General features: G+C 44.3%; 1 protein-coding gene across 1 annotated transcript; it reads left to right on the top strand.

The window, feature by feature from the left end:
- Positions 1–1,975: 1,975 nt before the first annotated feature.
- Positions 1,976–16,204, top strand: ZP2 (zona pellucida glycoprotein 2). The gene is made up of 19 exons (XM_037989765.2): positions 1,976–2,062; positions 2,154–2,242; positions 3,330–3,413; positions 3,800–3,894; positions 6,488–6,640; positions 7,718–7,762; positions 7,910–8,074; positions 9,044–9,140; positions 9,237–9,418; positions 10,202–10,328; positions 11,172–11,359; positions 11,440–11,531; positions 11,633–11,757; positions 11,905–12,094; positions 13,636–13,771; positions 13,848–13,944; positions 14,789–14,905; positions 15,838–15,918; positions 16,062–16,204. The coding sequence occupies exons 1-19, from the start codon at positions 2,001–2,003 to the stop codon at positions 16,202–16,204; spliced, it is 2,268 nt and encodes a 755-aa protein (XP_037845693.2). The 5' UTR covers positions 1,976–2,000.
- The last annotated feature ends 927 nt before the right edge of the window (positions 16,205–17,131 follow it).

Here is a 17,131-nt window from a genome sequence, read left to right as displayed (position 1 = left end):
TCCAATTCAGTAGCTTTTGGGTGGGACTCAGGAATCTGTGACATTAATAAGAGCTCCATGTGATCCTTTTGATCAAGGAAGTCAGGAAAACATTTTAATCTACAGTGTTATTTCAGATGCCTCAGGTTACACCTCAAAGGCAACACATGAATCAATACTGTTTAGGTTGATGCAGAAATAATTGTTTTTTGCCATTAAAAGTAGTGGCAAAGGGCCAGGCGAGTGGTTCATGCCTGTAATCCCAGCACTTTGGGAGGCCGAGGCAGGTGGATCACTTGAAACCAGGAGTTCGAGACCAAACTGGCCAACATGGTGGAACCCTGTCTCTACTAAAAACACAAAAATTATCTGGGCGTGGTGGTGGGCGCCTGCTACTGGGGAAGCTGAGGCAGGAAAATCGCTTGAACCCGGGAGGCGGAGGCTGCAGTGAGCCGTGATCGCGCCACTGCACTCCAGCCTGAGTGACAGAGCGAGACTCCATCTCAAATAAATAAATAAATAAAAGTAGTGGCAAAAACCACAATCACTTTTGCACCAACCTAATAATTGCAAATGTCACCCATCACTTGTATAGAGTCTAGGCATTATATTCACCTATTTTAGAACATGGGCTGCAGACATCTAGTTATCTCAAAGAGCAATGAGAGATGTTGAAAAAAATACATTGATCAGGCCTCAGGAAATCTGAGTTCTCCACCTGGCCCCTGACACTGTTGGGGCAAGTTTCCTTACCTCAGTTTCCCCACTGGGAAACTTCCAAGTGCTTTACAACAACAAAACATTCTTATTAGATCACTACTCCCTTTTACCCAGAAGTTTTACTTTGAGGAATTTATCTTGAGGGTTAACCAACGAAATGTATCAGAATGTTCATGATGTTATTGCTTATAATGAAAAATTGCAAGCCACCTTAATGCTCATAATTACGGAAGTTATATAAACACAGATGTATCTCAACATTGAATACTAGGCCACCCTAAAATGGTAACAGAGAGCTTTATGTTTAATAGGTTATAAAGTGACAGTGGCAGATTACAAAACAGTATTTAAACTTTCTTCCCAGTTTTTAAAAAACTTGTGTGTGGTGTTTGTAGAAACATGTCTGTAAAGTTACCCACCTAAATATTAGCAGTGGCACTATTGTGAGTGACTTTTGCCTTTTCTCTGTATTCTTCTGTAATTGTCTGTATTTTTTTGCTGTAAGCTTAAGCTTTTACACTTGGGGGTCAATAAGGCTTCATTCATTTTTTTAAAGATACTTCATGTGCATTATCAGGGTGACTTCTGCAGTAGCCAGGAGACTAGATGTTACTTAAAAGGTTTTAGTTTAGGTGCAATGACTCATGGCTGTAATCCCAGCACTTTAGGAGGCCGAGGTGGGCAGATCACCTAAGGCAGGAGTTTGAGACCAGCCTGACCAACATGGTGAAACCCTGTCTCTACTAAAAATACAAAAATTAGCCAGGCGTGGTGGCACGCACCTGTAATCCCTGCTACTCAGGAGGCTGAGGCAGGAGAATTGCTTGAACCCAGGAGGCGGAGGTTGTAGTGAGCCAAGATTCCACCAGTGCACTCTAGCCTGGGTGACAGAGTGAAACTGTATCTCAAAAAAATGTTTAGTGATGTGAACAAGACTTGTTTTTTTCTCAATAAAGCCCATGATTCTCTTTCACTCTACATTGCAGTTGTAAATAATTTGCCCAAAAGATCCTAATTTCCCCCGAAGTTATAGGGAAAACACCAATTTACTCACCTGCAGCTGATTTCAGCGAACTCTGATTGCATGCCTGGCCCACAGGGGCAGCTGGCAGAATACCCGGCACAATCTGTCAGGAATCAGAGAGGCCACTTCCTTCCCCAATCCTTCCCTTTCAGCTGGGAGAATGGGAGAAGATTCAGCTGCCCACAATGGGGAGAGCTTGTTGATGCGACTGGCTTCCTGCTATAAAAACACAGAGCAGCCCACTCTCTACCCGGTTGATCTGGTAGTGCCTTTTGCTATGGCGTCCAGGCAGAGAGGAGGATCTTGGAGTCCCTCAGGCTGGTTCAATGCAGGCTGGAGGTGAGTAATTCTGGAAGTGGAGGGAGTGGCTATGATAGCTTTGTTTGTTGAAGTCCATTCTTCTTGACTATCTCCCTGTCTTTTTTTCCAGCACTTGCAGGTCGATTTCTCTCTTCTTTGCCCTCGTGACTTCAGTGAACTCCATAGATGTTTTTCAGTTGGTAAATCCTGCCTTTCCAGGTATGCCTCTTGGGTGAGGGAAGTCTTCTTAGCAGAGAAAAACAGGTTGCAGCTGGAAGGCCTAGCCGGCCAAGAGACACAGGCCTGGCTCAGACAACCTCCATTCACCCCCTTCATTACCTTGGTCAGGTTACTGGATCTTTCCTCTGCTAACCTGTAGACTTACTATACCTGCTAAATAAAAACTCAGAACACCTGCACTGCCTTCCAATCCTTCACTGCCTCAAGCTTTATGGTATCCCCAGAACAGCAAACCACCACAACTAACTTCAAACACAAACTCACGCTTAAGGAAAACATCAACATAACAGGCAAAACTGGAGCTGCTCACTTGACGTTCACCTGAGCCAGAGGCTGCAGAGTAGCAGATGGGCAAAAGTTGATCTTAAAAAAAAATGTAGCCAGGCGCCATGGCTCACGCCTGTAATCCCAGAACTTTGGGAAGCCAAGGCAGGCGGATCACCTGAGTTCAGGAGTTTGAGACCAGCCTGGCCAATGTGGTGAAACCCCGTCTCTACAAAAAATACAAAAACTAGCTGGGTGTGGTGGTAGGCACATATAATCCCAGCTACTCAGAAGGCTGAGGCAGGAGAATCACTTGGACCTGGGAGGCTGAGGTTGCAGTGAGCTGAGATCGTGCCACTGCACTCCAGCCTGGGCAACAGAGAGACTCTATCTCCAAAAAAAAAAAAAAAAAAAAAAAAGGTGTCCTCAGACTTACCCAGGCCTTCGTTTAACGTCAGTTTGCAAAACCGGTTGACAAAGCTTTTGTCAGTATTCCAGACCTGCTTCCATCCGCTCCACTGTCAAGGTGTTGACCTGGCTTCTACAGACCTGCTTGTCAACCCTAACCTGGGCTTCTTCCTGGAATACTTCAAAAGCTCTGGGTGCCTGATATTTTCCTTACAGTTCTTGGTATATTGTATCGTTGTTATCTTGCTCACTTGTTTGTGAGCTCTCCCAGGGTAGGGGACGATTCTTGCCTCCCTCATCTAGAATCCTTCCCATCCAAGAGGAGTCTATACATTTTTATGGGAGTTGCATCATTCATGACTCAAAGCCCCCAGATGCTTCCTTTGCTCCCTAGGCACTGTCATTTGTGATGAAAGGGGAATAACAGTGGAGTTCCCAAGCAGTCCTGGCACCAAGAAATGGCATGCATCTGTGGTGGGTAAGTAACGTGTGTTATCTCATCATAGTCCTAATTAGCAGACAGCCTTTGGCTTGGGCCAATCCTGTTTGTCTGGGGAGCAGAGTACCCAAATTCCTGCAGCAACAGCATCCAACTTCCATGATGCCATGGGGATACTTGATTTGCATGAGGCCACCCAGCACGGAAGACCTATCTTTCTTTGAAAGTGTCTTACATCAGCATCTCTGGGAAGCTTCTGGCTGAAAGTCATACCATCTCAGAGCTCAAGTCCTATCACCGAGTTGGGGTGGAAGTGAAGGGACTGAAGTGCCTTAGAAATGGACTGGTGGTCTTAACTCTGTAGCTTTGGACTGTCACTAAAATGTACTCAGCCATCCTGTCTAATCCTGCTCTGGTCTTGGCAGATCCCCTTGGTCTCCACGTGCCGAACTGCACTTACACCCTGGACCCAGAAAAGTTCACCCTGAGGGTTACCTATGATAACTGTACCAGGAGAGTGGTAAGTCCATTTCTTTGAGCAGTTCTTGGGGAAGTACGTAGTAACCTAAGAGTTACTGGTAGTAAACTTGGCTAAGAACTTACTTTTTGGAGTAAAGCAGTGGCTTTCAACCAAGGGGGTGGTGTCTCATGTGTGGTTCTTCTTTTCTATTATAATCTGTCCAGGCCGGGTGTGGTGGCTCACACCTGTTATCTCTACACTTTGGGAGGTTGAGGTGGGTGGATCACCTGAGGTCAGAAGTTTCAGACCAGCCTGGCCAAGATGGTGAAACCCCATCTCTACTAAAAATACAAAAAATTAGCTGGGTGTGGTGGCACACACCTGTAATCCTAGCTACTTGGGAGGCTGAGACAGAAGCACTTAAACCCAGGGGGTGGAGGCGGAGGTAGCAGTGAGCTGAGATTGCCCCATTGCGCTCCAGTCTTGGCAACAAGAGCAAAACTGTCCAGGGTAGGGGGTAGTGGCGGAGAATCTGTCCAGGGGACACTTGGCAACATCTAGAAATATCTTTGGTTATCACAACTGGGGTAGAACAGCTGCTACTGGCATCTAATGGATACAAGCCAAGGATGCTGGCAGACAAAAAAACATTACCCAAGTCTCCTCCCCATAACACAGAATTACCAGGCCTGAGATGTCAGTGTTGAGGATGAGAAACCCTGGCATTCGAGTACTTGAGCCCTTGAGCCCTGGCTCTACCACCAATTAGGTGTTATTTCCAGCAAGTTAGTCCTTTCAAGCCTGTTTGCCTACTAGAAGATGACAGTAATGGTGCCTGCTCCATGGGGTAATAAAGACTAATGATGGTCTACAGATTAAGACCTGGTGCAGCACCTGGATACAACATATGATGAAACATGAGCTATTTTGATCTGTAAACCCCCACGTGAGATGGAAGGCTATTTTGGTGCCAGCAAATAGAAATCTGACATATAGAAACAGGTGTTAAAAGGCAAACAGCAGCCAAGCAGTAAGGTTTTTTCTATTGCCAAGCAACAGTATTGCCCAATAAGGAATATTAGGAGCAATAAAAGCAACCTGTCTAAGCAGAAGCTAGCAAGTTGCAATTTGGAAAGTTTGGATTTAATTGACTAGTTGGACATAGGCCTGGGGTGAGTTCTGGGAATCTGCATGTCTAACAGTCTACACCATCTGATTATGATGCAGGTGGTCTGCAGTATAAGTTTTGTGCAGATACATTCTTAGACCCTACTCTGTAAACAGGCTTGAACTATAAGTCATCTGGTCCCCAGAGCCCTCTATGATCAACCAATGAAGTAATCATATGTCCTTCATGAAAAAATCTCATAATTTCCTTCTAAAACAGACCTTCTCAACATTAGAGGGCTTAGAGTTGCATTCCCTTAGACCAAGGGTCTGCAAACCATAACCTGTGGACTGCCAAATGCAGTCCATGGCCTCTTTGTGAGGCAGGCCTGCTCTGTAGCCCAGGCTGGAAAGCAGTGGCTGCAATCATGGCTCACTCCAGCCTAGAACTGCTGGGCTCAAGGGATTCTCCTGTCTCAGCCTCCCAACTACCTGGGGCTACAGGCATGCGACACTATGCCTATCTAATCTTTTCTTGTCGAGATGGGGATTTCACCATGTTGTCCAGGCTGGACTCAAACTTCTGGCCTCAAGGGATCTTCCCACCTCAGCCTCCCAAAGCACTGGGATTATAGGCATGAGCCACTCTGCCACTGTGCCTAGTTCATGTCTTTTTTTTTTTTTTTTTGTCTTCAAACTAAGAATGGGTTTTATCTTAATCTTCTTGAGACAGGGTCTTGCTGTTGTCCAGGCTGGAATGCAGTGGTGCAATCTCAGCTCACTGCAACCCCCACCTCCCGGGCTCAAGCAATCCCCTATCTCTCAGTACCACCTCAGCCTCCCCAGTAGCTGGGACAACAGGTATGCACCACCACACCCAGCTAACTTTCGTGGCTTTTTTTTTTTTTTTTTTTTTGGAGAGACGGGGTCTCACCATGTTGCATAGGCTGGTCTTGAACTCCTGAGCTCAGGCAATCCATCTGCCTCAGTCTCCCAAAGTGATTGGGTTATAGGCAATGAGCCACTATGCCCAGCTGGCTCTTAGCTTTTTAAAGTTCTTTTAAGGAAACATGCTATGGATTTCATGTGGCTCACATGAGTCTAAAACAGTTGCTAATGCATAACAGAAAAAGGTTGGCTGACACCTACTTCTAGACTGAGTTCCCTAAAGTCAGTGGTAATAGGAAGGGTGGCTCTACCCAGCACAATGGCAGCTACTTAGGTACTTAACAAGTATTCACATAACCTTGGTAGAAGCCCCAAACCAACTCCATTCAGCCAGGACCATGGTACTGAGACATAGGGTAGACACAAGAGAAATAGAAACTGAACTCCATTTCCTGATGCTAAAACTGGCCTCTCAGCGTGAGTCTTCACTAACAGATTGCAATGGGCTAGCTAGTCTCCTGATACAGGAATGAGGTACCTTCCAACACTTGTGGTATTGGTAACTTTAAGGGTTTTGCCACTCAGATGGGTCAGATGGTATTCTAGAATCCCATGGAGGCACAGCACTTAGTGTTCCCACTATGCTATTTCTACACAGCATGGTGGATACCAGATGACCATCAGAGTCATGAATGACAGTGCTGCTCTAAGACATGGAGCTGTCATGTATCAGTTCTTCTGTCCAGCTATGCAAGTAGAAGAGACCCAGGGGCTTTCAGCATCTACAATCTGCAAGAAGGATTTCATGTCTGTGAGTGAAATGGGCTGACTGCTTGGGGTATATGGCTACTGTAGGGGGAATATGATGATGATCTAACCAGGGCTGGGCTTAGAAATCAGACCAGGATTTAATCCTGTACTTGCTAACTTTCTGTGTGATGATGGTTTAACTTTAACCACCCTGAGGCTTTGTTTTCAAGTCCAAAGTGATGGGACAATAATGCTCACCTCAGGGTGGCTCTAAGAATTGACTGAGAGTGTATACATGGTACTTGGCATATCATGCACGGCAATAGGGTTTTACTGGTAGTTGCATTCACGTTAATCATCTGACAAATGGAATATATGCCATATTCTAGGCCCTACCCTAGATGCTAAGATACAATAAGTGAACAAATGGCCCAATCACATCTTCATGGATTTGGAGTCTAACGTGGCTAATGTCAACCATGGACAACTAAAAAAAACACTGATATAAAAGCAACTCCATAACAATGATAGAATTGCATGGCTTTACATAGTACCTAATTTATATGGACATAGGTCGAACGGGTGAATGTTTAAGAACATTGTCCCAGTCAGGTGCAGTGGCTCACGCCTGTAATCCCAGCACTTTGGGAGGCTGAGGCAGGTGGATCACCTGATATTAGGAGTTGGAGACCAGCCCGACCAACATGGTGAAATCCCATCTCTACAAAATATAAAAAATTAGCCAGGTGTGATGGTACTTGCCTGTAATCCCAGCTACTTGGGAGGCTGAGGCAGGAGAATCGCTTGAACCCGGGAGACGGAGGTTGCAGTGAGCTGAGATTTCACCATTGTACTCCAGCCTGGGTGATGAGTGAAACTCCAACTTGCAGGGGGAAAAGGTGTCCCAACTTACAACTAGAAAGGAGCTTAGATCTTCCAGCTGCCTCTTGGGATCAGAAGTTCAAAGAAGTATTATGACATCTAAGGGCACAGTCAGGGTTCATGTGCTGCTTCTGCTGCATCCCACAAGCAGGTCTTTTGGTGTGATAACCACACAGCAATTTCTCTAGCAGGTGACATGAATTCAGAAACATCTACCTCCAAATCAGAGTCTTACATCACAATTCTCTTCTTCCAGTTTTCCTTGCCACGGGTCTTCTCTGGCTTGGCTGATGACAATAAGGTATGAAAGCAAATTTTAAAAATCAGACCTTAATAACCTTTAATTCTATGTTAAAGGTGATATTACCTTCAACCTGATAAATCATTAGGCTACCAGAGACTTGGTTAAGGGAGCACCAGCCCTCTAAACAAAGCTTTTTGACTTCAGGTGACCAAACTTAAGATGGGATGGAGCATTGAGGTTGGTGATGGTGCAAGAGTCAAGACTCTAACCCTGCCAGAGGCCATGAAGGAAGGCTTTAGTCTCTTGATTGACAACCACAGGATGATCTTCCACGTGCCATTCAATGCCACTGGAGTGACTCACTATGTGGTAGGTGTGGAAGTCTTTCTTTGTACCACCAAAGCACAGGCCATTATTCCTAAATCCAAGCATAATCTCAACCATGTCTTCACATTAACTGATAATACAACCCATATAAGCATTTTAATGCCTATTAAGTGCCAAACACTTCGCTGGGTATTCACGACTATAATCCCAGCACTTTCGAAGGCTGAAGCGGGCAGATGGCTTGAGGTCAGGAATTCAAGACCAACCTGGCCAACATAATGAAACACAAAAACTTAGCTGGGTGAGGTGGTGCCTAATAATCCCAGCTACTCAGGAAGCTGAGGTGGGAGAATCTCTTGAACCCAGGAGAGGTAGAGGTTGCAGTGAGCAGAGATTGTGCCACTGCACTCCAGCCTGGGCAACAGAGAGACCATTTCTCAAAAATAAACAGACATAATCCTTACCTGAATCTAGTCTCTTTCCCATATAGTCTTAAATCTATAGTACAACATAGAACAAGCATATGCCTAAAATCTTTGTAGGTTAAGGGGTTCTGTTTGGGTTGTCATTGTCCTATATTTTATAGCAAGTATTGGTGCTTTCCAGGCTAATAGTCTGAACACTGCACTAAATTAATCTCCTAAAGTACTTAGGACAGGTCCTGACACATAAGTGCTCAAATGCCAACCACTTCAAGAACGGTCCTATTTCCCAGTAAGAACACAAATCGATTGAAGCTTGAAAACATTGTCTGGCTGCTGATACTTTAAAACAGGCATATGGGGTAAGGACAGATCTTATCTGCCTAGAAGTGATTGGCTATAGGTGATCTAGACAACATTCTTCCAGATGTTAGAACAAGGTTAAAACTAGTGTACCTCCAGAACAGTCATTAGACAAATGCTTAAATCCTACTTGTGTCAAAGTAGTGCCCATTACTTGGATATATACTTGCCGAGAGGATTCTTACTGGTTAGAGATTCAAGTAACCAATGTTATTTCTCCCCCTAGCAAGGTAACAGTCATCTCTACATGGTGTCTCTGAAGCTTACCTTTATATCTCCTGGACAGAAGGTGATCTTCTCCTCACAAGCTATTTGTGCACCAGGTAAGGTCCCAGATAGCTGCAACCTCAGTGTGGGAGACACTGTCCTAGAAGCTTAATCAAGGTTGGTAATGGGCATTCTGTTGTCATTTCTTCTAGATCCCGTGACCTGCAATGCCACACACATGACTCTCACCATACCAGAGTTTCCTGGGAAGCTTAAGTCTGTGAGCTTTGAAAACCAGAACATTGATGTGAGCCAGCTGCATGACAATGGAATTGATCTAGAAGCAACAAATGGCACGAAATTGCATTTCAGCAAAACTCTGCTCAAAACGAAAGTATGTTCAATTGTCAACCACTGAACTCCACTGGGTCCTTACTTGAAGTATACTCTTGTGGGTAGTCCTGATACGGCTGGTAACTTGCCCGTGAGTTCTAATTGCCAACATAACAGATTCAAACACTGGAAGGCCTCATTTGATCATCTTGCATAAGTGAAATACCAAGTAACTGATGTTCATTCTCTAAACATAAAACCTCTAAGTTCTGCCATGAAAAATCATCTAAGTGTTTCTAAGTCTGAAAACCGTCTAAGGCCCCAACTGAGTAGTAGCAACTACTTGTCAAATATCTAATGATGAATCTGCCCTGGCCAACGAACAGGACACCTTGATCTAAACAAAAGGGTCCCGTAGTGTCGCTACTGAGGTTAGCCTTCACTAGAACTGCCAGGGATACTGCCAGATGATAACCTTAGGTTGGGAGTACATGTTATACAATACCATTTTATAACATCTGTAGAGTCCTTTTGACTCAGACCTGGCTTGGCAGAGGATTCCACTATTCTTTGGAATTTGATCTGTTAATTCAAACTTTAGTACCTCGTGCAAAGAGTACAGTGCTAGGTACTCCAGGGCATGAGTTTAAAGCAATAAATCTGCCTGGGAATACATCCAGATCTGAGGAAGTGATAGGGTCTCTCTTGTTTTGGCTTAAAGGGAACCCAGATAAGTCTGGAGTGTGTCCTGCAAGTATTCAGTGGACTTCCTTGCTGTTTCCCTGTGACAGTTTCGGGCCCCAACAGGCTGTGGCTGCTAATTGACATTCTTTTCTTATTTCAGTTATCTGAAAAATGCCTACTCCATCAGTTCTACTTAGCTTCACTCAGGCTGACCTTTCTCCTTCAGTTGGAGACAGTATCCATGGTGATCTATCCTGAGTGTGTCTGTGAGTCACCAGTTTCCATAGGTAAAGACCTTTTATTAAAACCATATTCTACCTTTTCTCTCCCTTGGCTCTTCTTGTACATGTGGGCAAATGTATAGAAGGTCAGATTCTGATGTATTTCTTATAGACCGAGGAAACTAAAGACTAGTCAGATTAGAAACAGTCTAGCTGCTATGATGGGGTCCTAAGTACAATATTTTTAAGATCCCTTACATAGGTAGATTTTATGGTAACTGCCCCATGGTTAAGTAACCTAGATATTTTGGCTTAGGAATCTGAACCTGCCATCTAGGTAAGAATGTTCAAACTTCTAATTAGAATTAAAAGTTTAAGTCCCCCCGATCCCAAAATTCCTACAAATTCTTAAAGAAATACAGAGTGAATATCTCTTGTTTAGTATTGCCTCCACCATGTGCTTCTGTTTAATCTGATCTGCACAGGTCAGATCAAATAGAAAAATCAGTTCCTGCCTCAGTTTCTCCCTGAACTACTCAGGATTTGTGAGTATACAAAGAAAGGATACAATAACATAGGTGCTGTACCTAAAGCCACATTAAGTTTAATTTTAAGTCAACTTCTACCCTTCATCAGGATTCTCACTGGTCTTATACTATATAGCACCTCTTCCTATGTCTACTGGTCCTTCCTTTGGATGAAAAGTCTTCATTTCATATATAACAATCAACTAACTTCAGCTCCCTTTGTAATTAAAGCTATAGATCAAGGTTCCCTCACAAAGTCTTAAGACAAATTCTGATGCCTCCTGCTAAGTTAGAATTTCTCCCTCGTAGCATATCAGGTTGGGAGATGACAGTATCACAGGACAGACAACCTTATTTTCTTTAAACTTTCACCGCTATCTAGTTACAGGGGAGCTGTGCACCCAGGATGGGTTTATGGACTTCGAGGTCTATAGCTACCAAACACAACCAGCTCTTGACCTGGATACTCTGAGGGTGGGAAACTCATCCTGCCAGCCTGTCTTCGAGGCTCAGTCTCAGGGGCTGGTACGGTTCCACATACCCCTAAATGGATGTGGAACGAGATATAAGGTTAGTACTGGCGGATGGCACGAGGTTAAGACTCATCTTTGATATAACTGGCTGCTAACCCACTATCTCTGACCTTTAAGTTCGAAGATGATAAAGTCATCTATGAAAATGAAATACATGCTCTCTGGACGGATCTTCCTCCAAGCAAAATATCTAGAGACAGTGAGTTCAGGTGAGATAAAATTGCTATTTGACTCTTAAGCTCTAGTTTAAACTCAAGCAATTTTTTAACCTGAAGTTCTCTGTACCTACCCTCCCTCCAAACTCTTATAGAATGACAGTGAAGTGTTCTTACAGCAGGAATGACATGCTACTAAACATCAACGTTGAAAGCCTTACTCCTCCAGTGGCCTCAGTGAAGTTGGGTCCGTTTACCTTGATCCTGCAAAGCTACCCAGGTAAGAGATTGTAGTCTGTGAAATTGCCTAAATAATTTCAAACTTCCCCCTAAAATGAACATCCTGATACTGCCAGACTAATGAAGCGGTGGTGACCTATGTATACATGTTGCAGCCATTAACTACTTGAATACTATTCAATTTCAGACAATTCCTACCAACAACCTTATGGGGAAAACGAGTACCCTCTAGTGAGATTCCTCCGTCAACCAATTTACATGGAAGTGAGAGTCCTAAACAGGGATGACCCCAACATCAAGCTGGTCTTAGATGACTGCTGGGCGACGTCCACCATGGATCCAGACTCTTTCCCCCAGTGGAACATTGTTGTGGATGGGTAGGTACTCCCTGTACCATCAGTTTGCCCAGCTAATCCATCAGAACTTGCCAGTAATGGGAATAAACCCTCTTGGGGTTTAGAGGGGCATTCAGCCATGTTAGACCCGGATTTAGTCCTTGTTTTCTAATCAGGACTCAACGCTGCCTTCCATGTTTTGTTTTTGTTTTGAGATGGGGTCTCATTCTGTCACCCAAGCTGGGGTGCTGCGGCATGATCTTAGCTCACTGTAGCCTCTGCCTCCTGGGTTCAAGCAATTCTCCTACCTCAGCCTTCCGGGTGGCTGAGATTACAGGGGCACACCACCAAGTCTGGCTAATTTTTGCAATCTTAATAGAGACAGGGTTTTACCATGTTGGCCAGGCTGGTCTGGAACTCCTGACCTCAGGTGATCCACCCACCTTGGCCTCCCAAAGTGCTGGGATTACAGGTGTGAACCACCACGCTTGGCCACGTGCTGCCTTCCAATCACCTTTTGAATCTTAAGGAAAGAGTTCCAAAGCCCCAGAAAGTCTGACTCTACTATGGGTGTTGATCATCTGGAAAGACTGATCTCCAGCCTCCCATCTGTTGAACACCTACCGTATGCCAGGCACAGTGCTATGTATTCCACATCCACTAGTTGTACTAGTCATCTTATTGCATGAAGAAACCCCAGCTTGCTGCCTAGATAACCAGGCCAAAACAGTACTTACACAGTGGAGCTTGGATTAGAATATCCATCTGACTCTAGAATCTGAGCACTATGATACTCTGAGGTTGCAGCCACACACTTGTACACATAGGTGTTCATCCTCATAGCTCTCCTGCCGTGTCCTGTCCTACAGCTGGATCTTACTCATTCTTACAGAATAGTGTGTACTTGGCTAAAACTACTTTTGCTTTCTTGAAGCTGTGGTAGCTCAGTTGCTAAGCCTTTTTGGTTTTGTTTTGTTTTTTGGGTTTTGTTTTTGTTTTTGTTTTTGTTTTTGTTTTTGTTTTGAGACGAAGTCTCGCTCTTGTACCCCAGTCTGGAGTGCAATGGCATGATTTCGGTTCACTGCAACCTCCGCCTCCCAGGTTCAAGCGATTCTCCGGCCCCAGCCTCCCAAGTAGCTGGGATTACAGGCACCTACCACCACATCCAGCTACTTTTTGTATTTCTAGTAGAGACAAGGTTTCGCTATGTTGGCCAGGCTGGCCTTAGACTCCTGACATCAGATGATCTGCCCACCTTGGCCTCCCAAAGTGCTGGGATTACAGGGGTGAGCCACCGTGCCTGGCCAAGACACCAGTATCTTCTGAAATGATATAACTTGTACTTCTCATTTAGTTGGCAAACAGGTACTGCTAAAATTGTTAAAATATAACTAGCCTATACAACTTATGACTTCATAGGCATTATAGGTCAGGTAAGAAATGCTGAGTAAAACGAAGATGCTGGTAGAAGGTAAATGTGGCAATAGTCCTGAAGACATTACATATAACTAAATCTGGGCAGACATTGAATTTGACTCCAAGATGCATGTGACTGACATCCCTTCCTGGTGCATACCTCCTAGCTGTGCATATGAGCTGGACAACTACCAGACCACCTTCCATCCAGTCGGCTCCTCTGTGACCCATCCTGATCACTATCAGAGGTTTGACATGAAGGCTTTTGCCTTTGTATCAGAAGCCCATGTGCTCTCTAGCCTGGTAAGTGATTCAGAAGTCACTAGGGACAGGTTAAGTGTTAGTGCATCGATTCCATTTAACTCTCTTCTGTCACCAGGTCTACTTCCACTGCAGTGCCTTAATCTGCAATCGACTATCTCCAGACTCCCCTCTGTGTTCTGTGACCTGCCCTGTGTCATCTAGGCACAGGCGAGGTAAAAACTTCAAATTCCTGTTTCTGTGAGTCTAATTCAAAGCAAGTATCAACTTTTCAGAATAGAAGATCTTAAAGACAGGTATAACTCACTCTTCACTTAGTGCCAAGAGCTCTTGTTGGCCCAGTCAAAACTTCTTGGCCCAGTCTAGCTTATTCATGTGACAGGTCTAAGATGAACAGATTCTTGTCTAGTTCTATAGATGAGTTCTTTAAGAATCAACCTTTTTTTTTTTTTGACAGAGTTTTGCTCTTGTTGCCCAGACTAGAGTAAGATGGTGTGATCTTGGCTCACTGCAACCTCTGCCTCCCGGGTTCAAGTGAAGTGATTCTCCTGCCTCAGCCTCCCAAGTAGCTGGGATTACAGGCACCCACCACCACACCCAGCTAACATTTTTTATTTTAATTTTAATTTTTATTTTTTTGAGATGGAGTCTTGCTGTGTCGCCCAGGCTGGAGTGCAGTGGTCAGATCTCAGCTCACTGCAAGCTCCGCCTTCTGGGTTTATGCCATTCTCCTGCCTCAGCCTCCCAAGTAGCTGGGACTACAGGTGCCCGCCCCCATGCCTGGCTAGTTTTTTGTATTTTTAGTAGAGACGGGGTTTCACCATGTTGGCCAGGCTGTTCTCAATCTCCTGACCTCAGGTGATCCACCCACCTCAGCCTCCCAAAATGCTGGGATTACAGGCATGAGCCACCACGCCTGACCCCAAGAATCCATCCCACTTTTACAGGAAAGGGCATAACCTATCCTGCAAAGGCAGGACAAACCACAGGGACAAAATATTCCAGAGAGCTTCTACTTCTAAGCATTCCATTGACACACCTCTCGAACCACTATTCCAGAAGCTAAACACAAACTTGATCCCCTGTCTCCAGCCACAGGGGCCACTGAAGCAGAGAAAATGACAGTCAGCCTCCCAGGACCCATCCTGCTGTTGTCAGATGACTCTTCATTCAGAGGTATGGACCTAAAGCTTGGAGTACTTCCTGGATTCAAGTTCTTAGCTTTTTATGCCAAGCGGTCAGTGTTTACATATACCATGTACCCATGGTAAGTCTAAACAATAGAAGAATAAAAGGCTAAGTCTCTTCCCAGAGGTAGGCTTCTATTAAGTCTCCTGTGTACTCTTCTAGAAATCACTTCAACACAAGTAGGATCTTCTACCTACTGATCTAGAACTTGGTCTCTAACCTGTCTTATCTACCTTATATCTGTACAAAGAACCATAAAGGATTCCATGTGGCTCTACCTTAGTCATGATCCTCATTCATGGATATCTATAGGTTTATTTCTAGTTTTGTCCTCAGTCCATACTAGAATCCTTTTTTTAATTTTTGAGATGAAGTTCCATTCTTGTCGCCCAGGCTGGAGTGCAATGGTGTGATCTTGGCTCATTGCAACCTCTGCCTCCTGGGTTCAAGTGATTCTCCTGCCTCAGCCTTCCAAGTATCAGTGATTACAGGCACCTGCCACTGTGCCTAGCTACCTTTTTTTTTTTTTGTATTTTTAATAGAGATGGGGTTTCACCATGTTGGCCATGCTGTCCTTGAACTCCTGACCTCAGGTGATCCGCCCGCCTCAGCCTCCCAAAGTGCTGGGATTACAGGCGTGAGCCACCACACCTGGCCACATACACATAAAAAAATCCTCTTAAGTCTCTAACTACTATACAAGAAATTCAAGGTACAATTCTAGTAGGATTAGGTCAGAGTATGTACATCTTAACATGCTATGGCCAAACTTAAGTCTGTATTAGTTTATATTCCTATTATCACATATCCTCACCTGAGATAGTCTTAATGAGCAACGTGTGGGATCACACCCTCAGGGGACAGCTAACCACATCGACTAGCATGAAGATGTTGTACTAAACTCTCAGGTTCTTCCCTAGGTGTTGGCTCATCTGATCTAAAAGCAAGTGGGAGCAGTGGGGAGAGTAGGAGCGAAACAGGGGAGGAGGTTGGCTCACGAGGTAAGTTTATTCAGTGTTGCACATTTCTGAAATAAGCCTGTTGAAGGCTTAGTTTTACCCCTTTCTCTGGGGAGCCTTATGTAAGGCTTCAACTTACCCTTACTTAAAAATACTGAAGACTCAAATGTTGTCTTCCTTTGTAGATGTTATGGACACCAAAGGGCACCGGACTGCTGGAGATGTTGGTTCCAAAGCTGTGGCTGCTGTGGCTGCCTTGGCAGGTGTGGTGGCAACTCTAGGCTTCATCTGTTACCTGTACAAGAAAAGGACTGTGTCAAATCACTAAATGGGCTTCTAAATAAAGCAGTCAAAATAAGTCTCTTGCCTTCTACATTCTCATTAAGATTAGATGACAAGGGATCATTTCTTTTGTTCCTCAGTGTAGAGGCAGTACCTCAGCAATCCTCTGGGCAGGATTTGTGTATAGATACAAATAGAGAAATTCATGGTATAATTGTTTCCTGTCATTTGGCCCCTTCTGATTCTCTAACCCTAATACATGAGTCCTCTGACACTCCCAGTCAACAGTAGAGCTGAGCTACAGCCCACCTCTGGGGGTACACTTGAGTCTACAATCTTACATAGGATAAGAAGCCAGCAAGCTACCCACAATTACAGGCAGAAATCCCACCCTGCTTTTTTAAGGGAAGGGAAACCAGATGTTCCTAAGAAAGTAATATAAGAACCTACTTCAAGGTAATTCCTAACTCAAGTTCCACTCAAGCTTACAACTTTCCTGAGCTTAAAAGGACTTAGTTACCTTCCCACTTAAACTGAAGATAAGCAATCTTCCTTTGGTAAGGAAAGGAATACTAAAGTGCCAGAGTCCTAAGACCCAATTATAACATTCCAAGAATCGGACTCCACCATTCAACTGAGCCTAGAGCGAGTTTTCCACTACCTGTATTTGATCTTGACCCTCTCCTGAGTCCTCCTTCCTGAGGGTAGCCAGTCTTATTCTAAGCAATTATGTCATCAACATGACTAGTGTCTGCTTTATACTGCAGCTGTTAGAGACCTTCAAGATATATGGAAACTCACTTGTATTCTAGAAAACTTGAGTCTAAAATTTTTGCCAGGAAATACTTCAAATCTACATATGGCAGGAAGAATAAAAGTGATGAAAGCTTCTAGTGGCTGGATTTAAATGTCAGCTCAGTCATACTCTTGGGTTTCTCAAAATCTAACCTTGAGGTTGAATATTGTGATGTCT

This window comes from Chlorocebus sabaeus, chromosome 5 (genome assembly GCF_047675955.1).
Source record: "Chlorocebus sabaeus isolate Y175 chromosome 5, mChlSab1.0.hap1, whole genome shotgun sequence".
Classification (NCBI taxonomy): Eukaryota; Metazoa; Chordata; class Mammalia; order Primates; family Cercopithecidae; genus Chlorocebus; species Chlorocebus sabaeus.
This window is presented reverse-complemented; position numbering and strand designations above follow the sequence as displayed.